This window comes from Pogoniulus pusillus, chromosome 20, assembly GCF_015220805.1.
Source record: "Pogoniulus pusillus isolate bPogPus1 chromosome 20, bPogPus1.pri, whole genome shotgun sequence".
In the NCBI taxonomy this organism is placed as follows: Eukaryota; Metazoa; Chordata; class Aves; order Piciformes; family Lybiidae; genus Pogoniulus; species Pogoniulus pusillus.
Window position 1 is genome coordinate 23,367,811 of NC_087283.1, and position 19,306 is coordinate 23,387,116.

General features: G+C 55.1%; 1 protein-coding gene across 1 annotated transcript in view; it reads left to right on the forward strand.

Moving 5' to 3' along the window:
* Nucleotides 1-1,628: 1,628 nt before the first annotated feature.
* The window catches only part of RANBP10 (RAN binding protein 10), a 96,547-nt gene continuing 78,869 nt past the window's right edge, over nt 1,629-19,306 (forward strand). Inside the window, 2 exon segments of the mRNA XM_064160699.1 lie at nt 1,629-1,903; nt 2,810-2,921. Of these exon segments, the coding sequence (XP_064016769.1) occupies nt 1,705-1,903; nt 2,810-2,921 (311 nt within the window). The 5' untranslated portion in view covers nt 1,629-1,704.

Below are 19,306 nucleotides of genomic sequence, written 5' to 3' on the forward strand. Positions count from 1 at the left end.
GCCACAGGCTGAAGTCCAAGAGCTGACCATCTTTTATAGCTGTCAGCAAGGGCATGTAGGTCTTGAAGCTGTCTACGGTGAATTCAAAGATCTTTGTAGAGCTTGAGAGAAGAAAGGGTTGAGAAAACATTCAGTGGCACATTGTTCAGAATTGAGAGAGCTGGTTTTCCTCCCAGAAATGGAACCCACTATGAAAGTACTGCTAGCACAATGTATTTTGTCTCCATCTCTGATCTACCATCTCAAATACCTCATAGGAAAGTCTTCTCTCCCCTGGGCATAGGCACCCACAAGCAAGAAGTCAGTTAGGGTACAGTTCCAGAGTAAAATGACGCTGCTCAGATGGAGCTCATGCTAATGCCGTGGGACAGGATGGGATGGCTGCTCGTGTGTGTTCTGTGAAGTGTAGTGGCAAGCTCTGCAGAGCAGAGAGAGTCTCCAAGGTGTCTTTCTCAGTGGAGTGAAGCTTGTTCAGAGAGGAAGGTCAGATCCCTGTGTTGTACCTGGACTATAGGAAGACTATGGTAGCACTAAGCAGTGTTCTCTTGGGCTGAAAGACATCCTGTGTGTGACAGCAAAAGGTATTCCCAAAGCATAAACGTGTTTATGAAGCCCCTTGCCATTGGTCACTCTTTGTTTCTCTTTATTCTCTTCCTTCTGCCTCTTTTTCCCCCCCCATTACTACAGGATTCCTTTGGGAATGAGAATTTGGAGTAATTCGTTCAGAGAAAATTAAGCCCGGGTTCCCGTGGTCTGCAGAAACGCTTGGATTGCAGGATGTTGGACACCCAGGAGTGGCCACTCCTGTTCCACCCGGGTTTTATATTGAAGTGGTTCTCAGTCTCTCCATCAGGTGTGTCCTCAAACACTCGTTACAAGCCCTCTGCAGTCGGACCCATTAGCCACCAAGTCAAGTCCCTCGGACCGCTGGGAGCGAGCCTGCTCCTCATTCAGAAGCGTGCTGGAGGCCCCGGGGCAGCGCTGGGGAGCTCTCCGCACTGTGTACGCTTCCAGACGGCTGCTGCGTGGAGAGCCGCGCCGCGGGGCTGCCCTGCCGCCGGCTCTGCGCCTTGCTCGTCTCTCCCTGCGGGGTCCGGCCGGCGCCCGGGCCGGGCGGGGCGCGCCGCGGGGCTGTTTACAGCCGCCGCCATGGAGACGCTCCTCAGGACCCCTCACGTCGCCGTAGCCGCCCCGCCAGCGCCTGACGCAACGGACTCTTTCGCCGGTTGCGGCAGCCCCAGGGGCACCCAGCCCCGCTCTAGCGAGAGGCTGGCTCTGCTCAGCGGCTTGGCCCGGGGCGAGCTAGGCGGAAGGGCGCTACCCTCCCCACACGGCGTGGCGGCGAAAGCCGGTCCCCGAGCGGAGCCGGGCGGTGGGAGCCGGTGGGAGCCGGCAGCGGCCGGGCGGCCGCTCGGCGTGCCACTGCTGCGGGGCACGCTGGGAGCGGGAGTCCCGCGGGCGGCGGCGCTGGTTGGGGCAGGCGGCGGCAGTCGCGTTCCCAGCGTGCAGCGCGCCGGGGGTGCACCGAGCGTGGCGCCTGCTGGGAGCCGCGGTCCCGCCGGGCGCGGAGGGCCCCGGGCCGGCGCGGCGCGGCCTGCATCTCCCGTCGTGCCCCGCGGCCCGCCGTGGCCGCGCTCGCCGCCCATTGGCTGCCGGCCGGGGCCGGGCCTCGCTCCCCGCCCGCTGACACAAAGCGGGTCCAAGATGGCGGAGGCGGAGAGCCCGCGCGGGGGGAGCGCGGCGCTGCCGTGCCCGCCGGAGGAGCAGGAGCTGAGCCGGCGCCTCCGCCGCCTCTACCCTGCCGTCAACCAGGCGGAGACGCCGCTGCCGCGCTCCTGGAGCCCTAAGGACAAGTACAACTACATTGGCCTCTCGCAGGGCAACCTCCGCGTCCACTACAAAGGTGCTGGGACTGGGGCGGTGGCACCGGGCTGGGGTTTGAGTTCGGCCTGGAGCGAAGCGGAGCGGCCTTCGGGCCCAGCCGCTCCCCAGGGCCGCCTGAGGGGCCGGCTGGACTGGCGGGCCGGGCCTCCGCTGAGGCGGCCGGAGGGTCTGGCAGCCCTGGGGAAGGGAAGCAGGGCCGGCGCAGCCGGGGAGCAGAGCAGGGAGCGTGGGCCGCCGGAGTCCGGCTGCAGAGCGGGCGACGTGTCGCGGGTGGCCGTGGCCGACCTGCAGCCCCGCGCCGGGTTCCTGTGGGTGGCTTGGAGCCGAGGACTGTGCCTCCGGCGGGCTGTGCTGCCTTATATAATGCTTTGCAGTGTCACCAGCCCGGGCCCCAGCGCCTCTGTCGCCACATCGTCTGTTTAGTCATCCTGCTTCAAACCCGGCCGGGGGGTCGGATGGCATGGCCCTGCTGTGTAACTGGGGCCTTGGCTCCGTGCGTGAACATGAAATAGATGTTTCAGGACGCGGGGAATCGCTCTGCTGGTTTTCTCGCTCGGTATTGGAGGCTCTGCTCCCTTCCTACTCGCTGCAGAACCCGTTCTTCCTTTTCCTGCCTGGGAAGTAAACACTGATGTCATTACCCTCTTGTGTAATCAGGTTTTTGTCTTTGGGTTGTGTGTGTTGGTCTTTGAGTCCTGTGGGGAGGGGGAGAGGTGGAACTGTGAGCGGCTCTCGGGAGCTTCGCGGCAAAAACAAGAGAGGCTGCAGGGTCGTTGTGTCGGCAGCGCAAGTTGTGTGTTGCCGTTCTCTTGAAGGTGTGCTCGGAATGTTTGGCTTTCTGCCGGACCAGATCTCTGCTGTGTTTAGCTGATGGTGCCTTAGAGCTCAGGGCCCACCAGGACTCAACGATTCTGTTCTTCCCCAGGTCATGGTAAGAATCACAAAGACGCTGCCTCGGTCAGGGCCACGCACCCCATCCCCGCCGCCTGCGGCATTTACTACTTTGAGGTGAAGATCGTCAGTAAAGGCAGAGATGGGTAAGTGGTCCTGCAGCTCAGCAGCTGCTGATGTGCACAGCACATCTCCCGTGCTCTGACCTCCTTTCCAGAAGGGTTAGCCCTCCCATGGTTGCTGGGGGCAGGTTCATCACGGGGAGGTTGCATTCTCCTGGTTGACAGCCGTAAATGTGGGAGAAGGCCCTGGAAGCAGAGGTGCTTCCAGAGCTGCTTTTTGTGCCCTGTGACAAGGGCAAGTTGGGGAAACTTTGGATGTAGTTTGAGTTTTTTCCCTTTGCTGGCTGGGCATGGTGACTCAGATTTCTGGAATTAGGATACCTCAGAATTAGAGTGAGAGAGTAGGGAGGAACCTTGAATTCAATTTTGGACTGTGAGAGAGACATTTGCTTGGTGGAAAGCAGTCATAGCAGTACTGGAGAACTGGAAGGAGATGTGCATGATCAAGGCAAAGATGCTAAAGAGGGAAATCAGAGGATTGTGAATATAAGCTGGAATCTGTGCTACTCCTGGCAGCTCCAGTCTAGGACCTGAATTTGGGCTGAAGTCTCCTGACAGCTTGCACTACAGAGTATCACAGAATGGGATGGGCTGGAAGAGGTCTTGAAGAACATCTAGTTCTAACCTTCTTGCCATGGACAGGAACACCTCCTGCTACACCAGACTGCCCAAGGCCACATCCACCTGGGCCTTGAATACCTCCATCCTTGAAGCCTCTACAGCCTCCCTGGGCAACCTGTGCCAGTCTCTCCCCACTCTCACTTGGAAGAATGTCTTCCTTACCTCCATCTCACTCTCTCCTCCCTCAGCTCAAAGCCATTGCTCCTTGTCACTCCCAGCTCTTGTCCAGAGTTCCTCCTCGATTCTCTTGGAGGCCCTTCAGGTGCTGGAAGGCAGCTCTAAGGTATCCTTGGAGCTTCCTCTACTCCAGGCTGAACACCCCCAACTCTCCCCTTCCAGCCTTGCCAGCACTGCTGTGGCCTCCTCTGGCTCTGCTCCAGCAGGTCCCTGTCTGTGCTGAGGACTCTAGAGCTGCCCCAGCACTGCAGGTAAGGTCTCAGCAGAGAGGCAGAATCCCCTCCCAGCGCTGCTGCCCACGCTACTGGGGATCAGCCCAGGGCAGGGCTGGGGCTGTGCTGGCAGCACTCAGTGCTGGTTCATCTCCTGCTTCTCATCAGTCTGGGATGAGAATCCTCTTTGTGTCAGGGAGTAAGCATGGAAGCTTGGGAGACTGCTGGAACCAGAATGTTAAATCTGAGAATGTTTTTTCTGGTGGTGGCATGGGAAGCACATCAGATTGCTGAACTGGCTGTGGTTTCTTGCCCAGCCTTCTGCTCACCACGTTGGGCAGTATTTTGATCCAAGATGTGACTAAACTGGGCTGTTCCTCGACAGCCATGCCAAGGCCATTGGGAGTGATGGGCACACAAGGAAGGGGCACTTCTGGCAACCTCTGGCTTTCTGCTGCCTTTGTACAGTTAAATTTTTAGTCATTCTAAAGGTATCAGTCTGCTCTGGGTGGGTTTGGCCTTTTGCTGAAGGATGATTGTCACAGAAGGGACAGCACTCAGCAGGAGGTCTGAAGTGCAGTTAGGGAATCCTGTCCAGTCCCTCAGGAATGTCTTTTGTCTCTGGTCCTGGGAGAAACCGGCATTCCAGTCCTAACTTCTTACTGTTGGAATGTTTTGTTGTCCTTGCATAGATGAGAAGTGTCTTATTTGTAGAGAGACTTGCAACAGGTTGTTGAATTAGGGTTGTCCTGCTGGAAGGCAGCTCTGTGGAGAAGCACCTTTGAGTCCTGGTGAGCGGTGTGCTTTCCAGGAGCCGTCAGTGTGCCCTTGTGGGCAAGAGGACCAATGGTCTGCTGGAGTGCATTGGTCAAGAGAGGTTCTTCTTTCCCTCTGCTCTGCCCTGGTGAGACCACACCTGGAGTACTGGGTCCAGCTCTGGGCTCCCCAGTTCAGGAGGTACAGGGAACTGCTAGAGAGTTCAATGGAAGCTACAAGGGCGATGAAGGGCCTTAAACATCTGTGAGAGAGGGCTGAGAGCCCTGTGGCTGGTTAGCCTGGAGAAGAGAAGGATCTGATCAATGGTTACACATATCTGAGAGGTGGGGGGCAAGAGAAAGGGGCCAGACTCTCCCCCATGGTGTTCTGTGGTAACACAAAGGGCAGTGGGCACAAACTGGAACCCAGGAGGTTACATCTGAGCAGGAAGAGAAAGCTGTTTGGTGTGAGGGTGCTGGAGGCCTGTACCAGACTGCCCAGAAAGGCTGTGGAGTCTCCTTCTCTGCAGAGCTTCCAAACCCCCCTGGATGTGTTCCTGTGTGCCCTGCCCTGGGTGCCCCTGCTCTGGCAGAAGAGTTAGAGGTCATGATCTCCAGAGCTCCCATCCACCCCCGCACCATGCTGTGGTTCTGATATTCTCTTGAGTTGTGCTGCACTGAGGCCTGTAACCGTTGCTGGGTTAGCTGGCTGCTGGGCTGGGTGCTTTACCAGTGCAGGGAAAAGAACTCTCTATTTGCTCACTCCACTGACTTGGGGATTAACTGCTTTGAAACCTTGCAATTGCTCAGTTTCTGTAGCTGCTGAAATGGAAATAACTGGCAGGGAGCTTCTAGACAACTTCCCAGAGCAATCACGTGATGAAAGGTCATGAACAGCACATGAACCCTCTTCCCAGATCCATCTTATGGGCAGATAATGGAACTTGCTGCTTGTTTCTCAGGGTCTGAGCTTTCTGTCTTGATGGTCTGTGGTTGTTTTCGCTGTGTTCTGTCCTTGCAGTTACTCTCCAGGAGTGCTCTCAGAGCTCCAGCCCCAGGTACTGACACTGCAGCGATACCAAGAGGAGATGCTGGCAGCTGGGCTCTGAGCTTGGGGCAGTGCTGAGCCTGTGAGAGCTGCTGTTGTGTCTCAGCTGTTGCTGTGCCTTGTGCTTCTCTTGCTGGCTGAAAGAGCTCAACTTTTCTTCTCACACACCGTGAGGCTGGGGGGTTGTGCTTTTGAGTTTATATTGCAGCTGCTGCCTGTCTGTCAGTTGAGCAAGTGCCTTTGTGTGCCTGGTCTGTGCCAGTTTGAAATCTGCCTAGTGGAGACTCCATGTGTTGTGACAGTTCCTGCAGCAGGAACGTCTCCTAGGAAGCTCTCCAGCGCTTATTGCACTGTGGTGGCTTCTGTTTAGAGGAGTGAAAGTCCAGGAATCTAAAGCAGGAATTGGAGGGAATGGAAGGAAGTTTTCAAGTAGTTTAAGGGATAAAGCATGTCCCTTGGAGCCCTTGAGCAAGGGGAGGGGAGCCTGACTTTATTTCCAGAATAGGTGCTTTGAGTGTGAAGTCTCTGCTCTGCAGCTTGTCGGAGTGCTGAGGTGAGCACCGCCTGGCGCTGCTGTTTCTCTTGCGGAGGTTGTGTCTCTTCCAACCTTTAGGCTTCAAATGTGAAGGATTCGGTTTTCAAAGAGGGTTTGATCAAGAAGCACTTTAGTGAAAGGAATTTCAGGAGGTGTGCTTTGAGGAGTTGTGCTCTTCTGTGCCGAAAGCTGGCATCTCTGTGCTGAGCGCAGTTCCCCTGCTCTTCTGCACTCTGCCTGCATGCTCAAGACAGGAACTGAGGGTGCAGGTGAGAAATGGGAGAGGCTGTGCCAGTGGCCTCTGCTGGAATGCAAGGAGCCCAAAGCTCACGGGATCCCTTCTGAGAAGGGATCACAGAATCATAGTTTAGGTTGGAAGGGACCTCAAGGATCATTCAGTTCCACAGGCAGGGAAACCTCCCACTAGAACAGGTCACTTCAGGGCCTCATCCAACCTGGCATTGAACACCTCCAGGGAGGGAGCATCCGCAGCCTCCTTGGGCAACCTGTGCCAGCATCTCCCCACCCTCACTGTAATGAACCCTTTCCTAACATCCAGTTTGTGCCCTCTGCTAGTTTAAACCCATTCCTCCTCATCCTGTCATTACAAGACCTTGTCAATAGTCCCTCCCCAGCCCTCCTGTAGCCCCCTGCAGATCCTGGAAGGCTGCTTCTAAGTCTCCTGGAAGCCTTCTCTTCTCCATGCTGCAGAGCCCCAGCTCTCTCAGCTTGTCCTCATAGCAGAGCTGCTGCAGCCCTATGGGCATCTTCTTGTACTCCTCTGGACTCACTCCACCAGTTCCATGTTCTGCTTGTGTTGGGGTCTCCAGAGCTGCACCCAGGACTGCAGGTGGGGTCTGAGGAGAGCAGAGCCAAGGGGCAGAATCCCCTCCCTTGCCTTGCTGCCCACACTGCTCTTGCTGCAGCCCAGCACAAGGTTGCTGTCTGGGCTGCACTCACACTGCAGGCTCATGTTGATCTTTTCACCATCCCCTGACCTCCAGGACCTGTTCCTCAGGGCTGTTCTCAGCCATTCCCCACCCAGCCTGGAGCTGTGCTTGGGATTGCACCCACCCAGGTGCACAGCTCTGCAGCCTGTCCAGGTCCTTCTTTATGGATCCCTGCCCTCTAGCAAGTCGACTGTGTCACATAGCTTGGTGTCATCTGCACACTTGCTGAGGGTCCATATCACTGACAAAGATGTTACTCAGCACTGGTCCCAACACTGACCCCTGAGGGATGCCGCTTGGCACTGGTCTCCAGGCGGACATTGTGCCCTTGATCACCACTCTCTGCATGCCACCATCCAGCCAATTCTTTTTCCAGTGAGTGCTCCACCCATCAAGTCTGTGTTTTTCCAGTTTGGTGACCAGGATGTCATGTGGGACAGAGCCAAATGCCTTACTCAGGTCCAGGTAGATGATTTCAGTTGCCCTTGTCCACTGTTTCTGTGACTTCATCATAAAAAGACACTCAGTTTGTCAGGCATGATCTGCTCTTGGTGTAGCTATCGCTGGTTACCACCAACCACCTCTGCTTTCTTTTCCATTTGCCTTAGCAGAGCCTTCAGGAGGATCTGCTGCATGATCTTGTCAGGCACAGAGGTGAGACTGACTGCTGTGTAGTTCCCAGGGTCATCCTTTATCCCTTGAAGATGGGCGTTATGTTTGCCCTTTTCTGGTCTGTCATGTGCCTGTCTGTCAGATGCTGTGGCAGGGGGGTCTTGAGCTGGCATCAAGGACACCAGGTGCCAGGACACCACTGGTGGAGAAATCTGAGCTGTAGAAATGACTGAAATATCAGAGCCACCTTTTTAAGTCCTCCCTCCCGTTACTTTGGTGGGGCTGATGTGATTTAAGCCCTCTATTGCCTCCAACCCCATGTGTCCTGGCAGTCAAAGCACACCCCCTCTGCTCCTGCAGTTTCTTAGGCAGATCAATTCTCTGCTCCCTTTTGCAGAGCCCAGAAGGAGGGCCTGCAGCAGCACAGAAACTTGCCTTGGCCTGCCAGGGTCCTGCACCCACAGCTGCTAGGAGAGCTTCCTCTTCTGCACTGCTTTCTCCCCTGCCCTTGAATGCATCTCCTCTCTAAAGGTCCTGTTGTTAAAGAGAGAAATTAAATGCTTTATGAAGACCTCCCTTGCTTTTATGCCTCATCATTGGTAAAATCTGGCCTGGTTTACTGTTTTGAAGCAAGCAGAGCATGCAAAAGGTCCCTTTGGTGCTCTTCAGCTTTGAGGATTTGCCAGCATTGCTTAGCTTTGGATCTTGCACTGCTGGTGGGCTGAGGTACAGCCACAGTCCTCTGGGGTCAGGAGAGGTGAGCTCCAGCAGAGCGCTGCTCACTTCTCATCCTGCTGGCTCTAGGCTGTACTTACTAGCTTTGGGTTTTGAGGGGGGGTTGTTTGGTATTCGATTTATTTCTTCTGGCGAAGGGAGGGCTGCCAGGCTTGCCAAGGAGGCAGGGTAATGCACCAAATCAGGTCTGCTGCTTGTGCCACTCTTGGTTTGGGGAGCTGGTTCTTATCATCAGAAAGCAGAGGAGAATTTAGTTGCCACTCTCTAGTTTTTCTTCTCTTCACCTTGTCTTTGCTGAACACACAGGGAGTGGTTCCACACCACTCTGAGGTGGTAGAAGTCAAAGCTCTGTGGTTCTGCCGTTCCATGTGCCAGGTTTGTGCCCCTTCCTCTATGCTGTAGTGCTCCTTGAGCAGCTTTTCCATCAGTAACAAGTGGTCTGCCCCCCTCTTGCTCCCCTGCCGGCTCTCGGTGTCTGCCCAGCACACGGGCGTGTGACCACTCTCTGTAAAGCCTTTCACTGCGATGGCTTCCAGACGCTGATGGAAGGCCTGACGTGGGTGTAGTGGAGTGGCTCTGTGTGTGTGCCCATCAGCTGCTTAGAGCTGGTGTCACACGTGGCTGGATGTAGCTGGAGGGAAGCCTGAGGGACACATGCTATGTCATCCCTTCTTTCTAGCTGATAAGCCTGTAAATATTTGATTTCCTCCCCCCTTTTTGATTTTTTTTTTCCATCCTGGTTTCCAAGACTCTAAGCCCCGCACAGAGAAGTGCTGTGCTGTTTGCAGGTCTGTTTGAATCTGTGCTGTCCCACAGACCTTCACTTACTAAACCAACACATAAATACACCCAAGGGGGTGCAGTAAAACCTTCTGGCCATGTTCCCATTTGCAAACAGTCTTGCCTAAGCGAATCCTGCTCGCTCAGCTACTGCCTGAGCCTTGCTGCTCTGAAGTGTGGAGGCTGATTTTTTGAGGAGGCTCCATCAGCCGGCTGTTTTTTGTTGTCGTTCTGCTGAACTCTGGGGAAGGGGAGCAGTATCAGGAGCAGCTTTTTCGGAGGGAGGTTGGAATGTGTGCAGTTGGTAGCTGGGGCCGTAAGGGCTTTGTTTCGGATAGGCAAGTGAGCCTGCTGCCTTACAGCACAGCCCTGGGCTCAGTGCCACCTGGGAGAACATTTCTGATCCAAACAGTTGTGGAATTAGCAAACTAAGGGGAGGAGAGGGAGCTGCACGGCAGCCACTGGGCTCTGGGGCGCTGAGCTCTGGGGTGCTGCCGCTGGGCTTTGGGGCGCTGAGCTCTGGAACGCTGGGCTCTGGGGTGCTGAGCCCTGGAATGCTGAGCTCTGAGGCACTGCCGCTAGGCTCTGGGGTGCTGAGCTCTGGAATGCTGAGCTCTGGGGCGCTGCTGCTGGGCTCTGCGGTGCTGCGCGGTGGCCACTGGGCTCTGGGACGCTGCCGCTGGGCTCTGGGGTACTGCCCAGCGGCCGCTGGGCTCTGGGGCGCTGTGCTGCTGCCGGTTGGCTTTCAGGCTGTGACAACTTCTTTGTTTCTCACTTACGGAAAGGGAAAAGCAGCGAAGTCCTGGCAATGCTCAGAAGCTCTGTACCAGGTGGTGCTGGCTCAGCCCCACAGAATGTGTTTGCAGTTAATAGGCTAAATCAGGCAGTGATGAGAAGAGTGAGTTTGGATGCTGTGGGCTGGGTGAGTGGAGCAGGGCTCTGCTGGCCGAGTTGTGCAAGCTGCAAAGCTCTGGCTCTTCGCTTATGAGGCTCAGAGATAATAAACTGCTAAAGGGTTTTTCATCCACCGTGGAGCTTGAGTCTTCTGTTCCGCTCTGCTCAGACCACACCTGCAACACTGTGTCCAGTTCTGGAGCTCCCAGCCCAAGAAGGACCTGGAGCTGCTGGAGAGGGAACAGGGGAGGCCCTGGAGATGACTAGAGGCTGGAGAAACTCTGCTGTGGGGACAGGCTGGGAGAGTTGGGGGCTGTTGAAGCTAAAGAGGAGGCTCCAGGGAGACCTTAGAGCATCCTTGCAGTAGCTGAAGGGGCTGCAGGAGAGCTAGGGAGGGACTTTGGACAAGGGCTGGCAGTGCCAGGAGGAGGGACAATGGCTTTGATCTGGGAAAGGGGAGAGTGAGAGTGGAGAGGAGGGAGAAATTGTTGGCAGTGAGGGTGGGGAGAGACTGGCACAGGTTGCCCAGGGAGGCTGTGGCTGCCCCTTGCCTGGGGCAGGCTGGATGAGGCCTGGAGCAAGCCGGGCTGGTGGGACAACTTAATTTCAGATATGATTGATTCTGGCCGCAGTACATTGTGCAGTTAGTGTTCCTGTGGTGCTTGTGGTGACAGATGGAGAAGCTGGTTATTCTGGTCAGCTCCTAGCAGTGGTTTTGGCCTGGTGAGGCTTTTAGTATTGTTTGTTTGTTTTATTTTTGGTCAGTGGTGCTCAAGGCAGGTGTTAGCTCTGCTCTGTGTTCTTTGCCTGTCAGTGCCCCTCCACTGCTGATCAGGCCATCAAGCTTTTTACCTTCTCGAGGGTAACACAGAAAAGGGCCAGATCTGAGCCTTCCCACAGCTGACAGATACCAGTTGAACATGATCCTAAAATAGGAAGGGATCTGAAGACATGCAAGGTCAGACTCGATGTGGCCCTGGGCAGCCTTCTGTATCTGGAGGTGTCTGTGCTGTGGGCTGGGACAAGATGCCCTCCTGAAGGGCCTTGCTCATTCGGTGCTGTCTGTGAAGCTGGGGGTCCGATAGCTTGGTCTGCTGAGACCAGCTCTGATTTTCTGTCAGTGCCTGCTGCTCAGCAGCCCCAGCACAGGTGTCAGGTTACCAGTTGGCTGGGCTCACCCCTTCCATGCTCCTGGGCTTTAGGAGCCTCTGTGCCTTCTGCGGGGCCATCGTGCAGTGGCACTACAGCGTGTCTGACACTTGAGGCTGTTGTTGATGAGCTCCTCAGAGCTTTACTTCTTGCCTTTATCTGCTTCTTTTCAGTCTTGAATTATTTGTCTTTCCTGACCTCTGCCTGGGGAAATGGGACTCTTGCTGGAGCCTGACAGTGTTGTTTCTGAAGCACAATATCCATGAGTCAAACCAGAGCCTGTTTCCCTCCAGAGATTCATTATGCTTCATTAGCAAGTGGTTCCAAAATGCTGATGGCTTGGCTAAGGAGTGGGATATAGCTGCAGTTTTCTGTGCCACACTGCCTTAAAATCCCCCCTGCAGTGTGACAGGCATGGTGTGGTTTCAGGTGGTGAGTTGATAGGGGTTATCATTCCTCACCACTCTAAGCCTGGCATTGAGTCAGGGCCAACCTCAGGCAAGGAGAATGATAGGTCAGAGCTTTGCACAAGAGACTGATAGCCTCTGAAGTGCCACCAGTGCAATGTGTGTGTTAGAACCTGAGGCATGGAACCGTTTAGTTTGGAAGAGACTTTGGGGATCACCAAGTCCAGCCACCAGTCTGAATCTCCCCCTCTCAGTTCCAGCCGTGCCCCCTTGGCCTGCCACAACAGGATCTCTTCCAAAGGCTGTCCCCAGCTTTCTTGGAGTCCCTCCCAGCACTGCAAGGCCACCAGAAGGTGTCCCTGGAGCCTTCTGCTCTCCAGGCTGCACACCCCCAACTCTGCCAGCCTGGCTCACAGCAGAGCCCTGCCAGCCCTGCTGTGGCCTCCTCTGGCCCTGCTGCAGCAGGTCCCTGTCTGTGCTGTGCTGAGCACTCCAGAGCTGCCCCAGCACTGCAGGGGGAGGTCTCAGCAGAGCTCAGCAGATCCCCTCCCTGCCCCTGCTGCCTACACTGCTGAAGATCAGCCCAGGGCAGGGCTGGGGTGGGCTGGCAGCACTCGGTGCCAGCTAATCTCCAGCTCTGCAGCTCCAGCACTCTCAGGTCTTCCTCAGGGCTGCTCCCCAAGCTTCATCCCCAGCCTGGGCTGATACTGGGGGTTGTCTTGACCCGGAGTCAGGAGCTTGCCCTTGGCTTTGTTGAATGTCATAGTTTCACACATGTTGATATTCACTGATGGAGTATTTAGGATCTGGTTCAGGGAACCAAAAATCTTTGTCTTTTGAGAGATTGTAGGTGTCCCATCTCTGGAAATATGTATTCAAAGTCTCTTTCAATTCCATCTGACTCTGGTCATGCTGCTGGCCACATGCAATGCAGAGGTATGTGGAGCCTCTTCGGTCTTTCTGCCAAGGTGCTTCATTTGTTTTCCTGATGGGCATCAAGATGACTGTGACCAGTATTGTGCCCTTGTGGTCAAGAAGGCCAGTGGAGTGCTGGGATGCATCAGGAAAAGTGTCTCCTACCCATCTGCCCTGGTGAGACCACATCTGGAGCCCTGGTTCCAGTTCAGGGCTCCCCAGTTCAGGAGAGACAGAGAACTGCTGGAAAGAGTGCAAAAAAGGCCTACAGAGGTGATCAGGGCAGTGGAACACCTCTGTGGTGAGGAAGGGTTGAGGGACTTGGGTCTGTTTGGCCTGGAGAAGACTGAGGGAGGGTCTCAGCGGTGCTGATCAGCACTTACTGGGGGGCATCAGGAGGATGGGAGCAGTCCTTCTGTCTGAGGTGTCACTGGTTACAGGACAGGGGCAGTGGGCACAAACTGGAACACAGGAAGTTCCATCTAAACCTAAGCAGGAACTTCTCTACTTTGAGGGTGCTGGAGACCTGGAGCAGGCTGCCCAGAGAGGTGGTGGAGTTTACATCTCAGCAGATGTTCCAACCCCGCCCTGGGCAAGCTGCTGTGGGTGCCCTGCTCTGGCAGGAGGATTGGGCTGGTTGATCTCCAGAGGTCTACATTGGGCTGGCTGCTCCATTTGGAACTGATCTTGTGATGCGGAAGCCTGGAAGCTTCTGATGGAGAGGGAGGGACTTCCAAGGGTTCAGGGTTCTCTGCTGAGCAGATGGCTTTGGATTCCTGGCTTTAGTTTTTCCCTGTGATGGATTTCAAAGGATTGTTGCTTGAAACCCTAAACAAAGATTTTTGGGTTTGGGGTTTTTTTCCTGCTTGAGGACACTTCTGTGTATCCTCTTTGAAGAGGCTTATTGAACTGGGGCCATTTCTCTTCAGACTCTTTATCAGTGATCTGGAGGAGGAGATCAAGGCGCTCTCATAAAGTTTGCAGATGACACCAACCTGGGTGTCAGTGTTGATCTGCTGGAGGACAGGGAGGCTCTGTGGAGGCTGGATCCCTGGTTGAGGCCAATGGGATGAGGTTCAACAAGGCCAATGGCTGTGTCCTGCACCTGGCTCACAGCAACCCCAGCAAGGCTCCAGGCTCGGGGCAGAATGGCTGGAAAATGCCCAGCAGAAAAGGCCTTGAGGGTGCTGGGTGGCAGCAGCTGAAGAGGAGCCAGGGGGTGCCCAGGTGGGCATTCAGGACAGCAGCAGCCTGGGCTGGATCAGCAGTGGTGTGGGCAGCAGGAGCAGGGCAGGGATTGTGCCCCTGGGCTGGCACTGCTGAGGGCACAGCTCGAACCCTGGAGTCAACTTTGGGACTCTCACTCCCAGAGGGACACTGAGGAGCTGGAGCAGGTCCAGAGAAGGGCAAGAAAGGTGAAGAAGGGTCTGGAGCAGAGGGCTGGGGAGGGGCAGCTGAGGGAGCTGGGGGTAGTTAGTGTGGAGAAGAGGAGGCTGAGGGAGACCTCATTGCTCTCTGCAGCTCCCTGAGAGGAGACTGCAGCCAGCTGGGGCTGGGCTCTGCTCCCTGGGAACAAGTGATAGAATGAGAGAAAAAGGTCTCATGTTGCACCAGGGCAGGTTTAGTTTGGACATGAGGAACATTCTTCCCCTTGAGGGTTGCCAAGCCTTGGCACAGTCTGCCCAGGGCAGGTGGTTGAATCCTCACCCTTGGAGGATAGCAAAGCTGTGTAGATGTGGTGCTGAGGGCCATGGCTTAGTCCCAACAGATTGGACACAGTGATCTTTGAGGTCTTTTTCAGCAAAATAGTTCTGTGACTCTCTGCATCTCTCAAAAAAAAAAAAAAAAAGACTGCATGGTGCAATGAATGGTTTGCCCCATGTGGAGTGTGCCCACACCTGAAACCTCCCAAGCCAAGGATGATCCAGGCAGGCAAATTCTGCAGAGATCTGTGTGGAGTGGTATTGGCTGGTCTGATTTGTTCAGGTCAAAACCTGAGCAGTGGATGGTGCTTGGTGCTGCCCAGAAGGGCTGCAAAACTGGTTTTGAGTTTGTTGTGTGCACACAACTGGTTTGGAATATTTGGCATCAAGGAAATGAGAACTTCTGCACCCACAGGTTCAGAAAGCAGCTGAAGATTTGGTGGTGGTAGAGCTGAGGGTGAGAGTTTTTTTTCAGAGTCCCAGAACACATCCAGCTGGGAGAAGCCTCCAAGCTCAGCCCCCCCAACCCTCCCCCCACTGCAGTGCCAACCCCAAGCCGAGGCCCCAGGCCCCACAGGCTCTGCAGCACCCCCAGGGATGGGCACTGCGGCCCTGCCCTGGGCAGTCTGTGCCAAGCTCTGAGAGCCCTTCCAGGCAGGAATATCTCCTGAGCTCCAGCCTGGCCCTCCCCTGGGGCAGCTTGGAGCCATCTCTGCCCCTGCCCCTTGCCCCCTCCTCACTGCAGCCTCCCTGCAGGCAGCTGCAGGGCGCAAGGAGGTCTCCCTCCGGCTCCTCTGCTGCAGCCTGACCCCCCCAGCTCCCTCAGCCCCTCCTCACCGCCAGCTGCTCCAGGCCCTTCTCCAGCCTCTGCCCTGCACAGGCTGCAGCCCCTCAGTGTCCTTCCTGCAGCCAGGGCCCAGAGCTGAACGCAGCTCTCCAGCTGTGGCCTGCCCGGTGCTGGGCACAGGGGGATGGGCACCTGCTGCCCACCCTGCTCCTGAGCCCAGCCAGGATGCCTCTGGCCTGCTTGCCCACCTGGGCACTGCTGCCTTCTGCTCAGTGCCTGCCAACCAGCACCCCCAGCTCCCTCTGCGGGCTGCAGCTTCCCAACCAAACATGCCCAGGTCTGGAGATCCCCTTGGGGCTGCTCTGCCCCAGGTGGCTCTCAGTTTTCAGCAGAACAGAGTGATTTTGTCAGTCTGAGGCTTTGCAGGGCTTGAGTCTCATTTCACCCCTCAGATGTGGCACGGAAATCCCTAGCAAAGGGGAAGGTCAAAGCAGCTGAGCCATAAGGAGCTATCAGGTGTCTGAGCCATAAGGAGCTATCCGGTATCTGGGGCTGCTGGCTGGAACCTGTGGGTGACGCAGTTGAACCCAGCATGCTGGGAGCGGCTCAGAGGTCTGCAGGTTCTCTGCAGGTTTGGTTTAGGCTGTCTTCAAATTCTCTTCACAGTTCTGCAGTCATTATGGCCTTGCTTTGAAGTTTGTCTTAAGCTTTAGATGGGAAGAGAAGTTGAAGAGCAAATTATTGTGAACCAGGAATGGTTGTGGCCATGTTCTTGTTCTCTCAGCCGTGCTGGTGAAGCTGCATCTGGATTCCTGGGGTCAGTTTTGTGCCACTCACTTTCAGAATGACATTGAGGGCCTGGAGCAGGTCCAGAAAAGGGCAACAAAGGTTGGGAATGGTCTGGAGAACAGGACTGGGGAAGAGCAGCTGAGGGAGCTGGGAGTGGTTAATGTGGAGAAGAGGAGGTTGAGGGAGACCTCCTTGCTGTCTGCCCCTCCCTGAGAGGAGATTGCAGCCAGCTGGGGTTGGGCTTTTTTCATATGCGATAAGTGCCAGCAAACGGCCCCTGCTGGAATGCAGAGGTTGGGACAGGGTCCTTCACCAGAAGCAGGTTACCTCACAGACCAGGACCTGGTTCAAATGACAGAAGATGGAGGGTGAAAGAAGTGCTTGCAGAAACACAGCCACGAGGTAACGCTCCAGGCTCAGACAATTACCTGCAACATTAAGAGATTTGAGAAAGCCATGAAAAAGAATGGGAGAGGAAGATCATCACAGTTAGGCCAGACAGCAGGACAAATGTCTTCCCAGCAAGGGTTCTCAGGCCCTGGCACAGGCTGCCCAGGGAGGTGGTGCAGTCCCCAGACCTGGAGGGGTTTAAAAGCTGCCTGGATATGGTGGTGAGGGAGGTGGTGCAGTGGCAGTGGCTGAGCGGCAGTGGTGGCACTGTGAGCTCTGAGTCACTTGGGGGTCTCAAAGCTGTCTTCCAACCTCACTACTTCTATGGTCCTATGAAACAATACAAAGAAGAACTCCTCCCAGCACAACTTCCTAGGAGTGCAGCCAGCAGGTCAAGGGAAGGGATCTTCTCTCTACTTCTGTGTCATAGTGGGGTTTGAGATCTCCAATACAAGGAAGAGTGAGTGCAACAAGAGACAGTGAGAGGCCAAACCCCATGACATATGAGGAGACACCTGGGGGAACGTGGCTGCTCTCTCCTCAGAACAAAAGACAAAGCAGGGAAAGTGGAGGCAGTCTTCAGATAACCCCCACAAAGCTCCTGAAAACCAACAGACCAAGCTGAACAAAGTCCACTGTGGCATTACTGGAAATGCTTTATCCATGAAGGTTATGAAACCCTGGCAGAAGGGCCCAGGAATGCTGCTGTGTCTCCCCTCTGAGCCAGAAAGCCAACTGCACATTGTTCTGAGGAACCTGGCCCCTGCTGCAAGCAGGGAGGTGAACTGGATGGCGTACAGAGACCTCTCCCAACCCCAGTTAGTCCCTGCTAGCTTCAGGACAGTTCTGCTGACGAGCAGCCAACTCCTGGCAGGGCATGGACAGAGCCCAGCAAAGACAGAACTTCCTGAGGTACAGGCCTGGACCACACCTGAGTCCTCAGCTGATCACACCAGCTGAACACAGCTCTCTTCCAGTCAAGAACAGATCACCCAGGACAAGGGGTTCCTGCCCCACAGAACAGCCCTGAGCTTACAACCAAAGCATGCCAGGACAGCTCCACGCAGGCCTTTGGGAACCTCTGGGCTTTTCATAGCCTTCCATAAGAAGCTCTCCTCAGTCATCCCTTCTTTTTAAAGACTACAGCTTGCTTCCCTTCTTGGATGTTTTGGGGGAGAAGGAGACTCCTTTAACAAATCAGACCTGGAGCCAGATGTCACTCAAGTCATTTCAGTCACCCTTCCTGGGTTTCTAAACTTAAAAGCATGGCCTTTCCATTTTTCTTATCCAATACAATGTCAGCTTTTGGAGGCTGTATTCCTGCCCTCTCCAACATTTGTGCCTGATTCTGTCAACTGCCAGGTCACTCTGAGTCCCACCAACAGCTCATGCACTTGTGTTGTGATCCTCCAACATGAGAACTTAACCAAGCACTGAATCCTTCAGGCTGACTTTGGTAACCACACAACTGTTCAGGTTGTAAGAGACCTTTGAGATTGCCAAGTCCAACACTCAGAGCACACAGCGCCGCCACTGCCACTGCACCACCTCCCTCAGCACCACATCCAGGCAGCTTCTAAACCCCTCCAGGTGTGGGGACTGCACCACCTCCCTGGGCAGCCTGTGCCAGGGCCTGAGAACCCTTGCTGGGAGGACATTTTTCCTGATGTCCAACCTGAATCTGCCCTGGCACAGCCTGAGCCTGTTTTCTTTGCCCTTGTCCATGGCAGTCGTTCATACTGGAGGGCCCTGGGGTGGGGGTGTTTTGCAGGCCATATTTTGTGTCCTAATTGGGGAGTGTGTCTCAGGAACTGGTCTCTGTTCCTAAAAAGCTGAACCCTTTCACTGATCCAGGAAATCAGAGCAGCTCAAAGGCCTGGTGTCAGCACTGAGCTTCCTTCTTCAGGACACACTGCAGGCTGTGCAGGGCCTGTTTCTATCAATCCTCCCCACTCCACTCTTCCCTTACATCTTACCTGGCTGCTCTGCAGCACATGGCAGCAGAGACTTCTGGGATGTTAGGTTTGCTTTTGGCAGCCTCCAATCCCTCCTGGAAGGAGCATGCCAGGCAGATGGTAGCTGACCTTTGGCTGACAGCTTCCTCTGCACGGGTGAGAGGATCCCTGTTGGTGCTGGATGAACTGCTTCCATCTTTACCAAGCAAGGGGAGGAGGATTATCTCCAGGGTGGGGCCAGTAAGGTCTGAATGTTCTAGGGCTGCTGTCCGCAGGAAGTTTCACCTGTGCCCTGGGACTTGGAGCAGTGCAAAAGACACTCAGGGTATTTGATTGTGTGTCTGTGTCCAAGCTGTGAAGGACTGGAGTCTGCATGGTCCTGGCTCAACAAGCAGAACACCTTGAGCTCTTTGTTTTTTCAGGCAGGCTGCAGGCTTTTATCCTTGCTGCAGAGAATGTCAGACTTGCTACGTGATCTTGTACATTCTAGGTATGTTGGAAACTCTCACAAATCTCTCTTTATCCTCCTAAATTCAGTGAAGTGTTCTGGAATCTGTTCTCCGTGACTCCAGAATTAAGTTTGCCCTGAGTGCCAACAGGAGGTTAAAATCCTCTGCTCCTAAACTGCCCAGGGTATTTTGGTACCTTTGGAGCACTGTGTTTCCTTCCAAGAAGGACCTGGAGCTGCTGGAGAGGATCCGGAGGAGGCCATGAAGATGATCAGAGGGCTGGAGAACCTCCCCTATAGGGGCAGGCTGGGAGAGTTGTGGCTGTTGAGCCTGGAGAAGACAAGGCTCCAGGGAGCCTTCTGAGCAGCCTTGCAGTAGCTGGGGAGGGACTTTGGACAGGGGCTGGCAGTGCCAGGAGGAGGGACAATGGCTTTGAGCTGGGAATGGGGAGATTGAGAGTGGAGATAGGATCATGGAATGGTCTAGGTGTTGCGGAGGGGGTTCTCTGTACCTACGCCTATTTGGCGGAGGTAAGAAATTAATTTG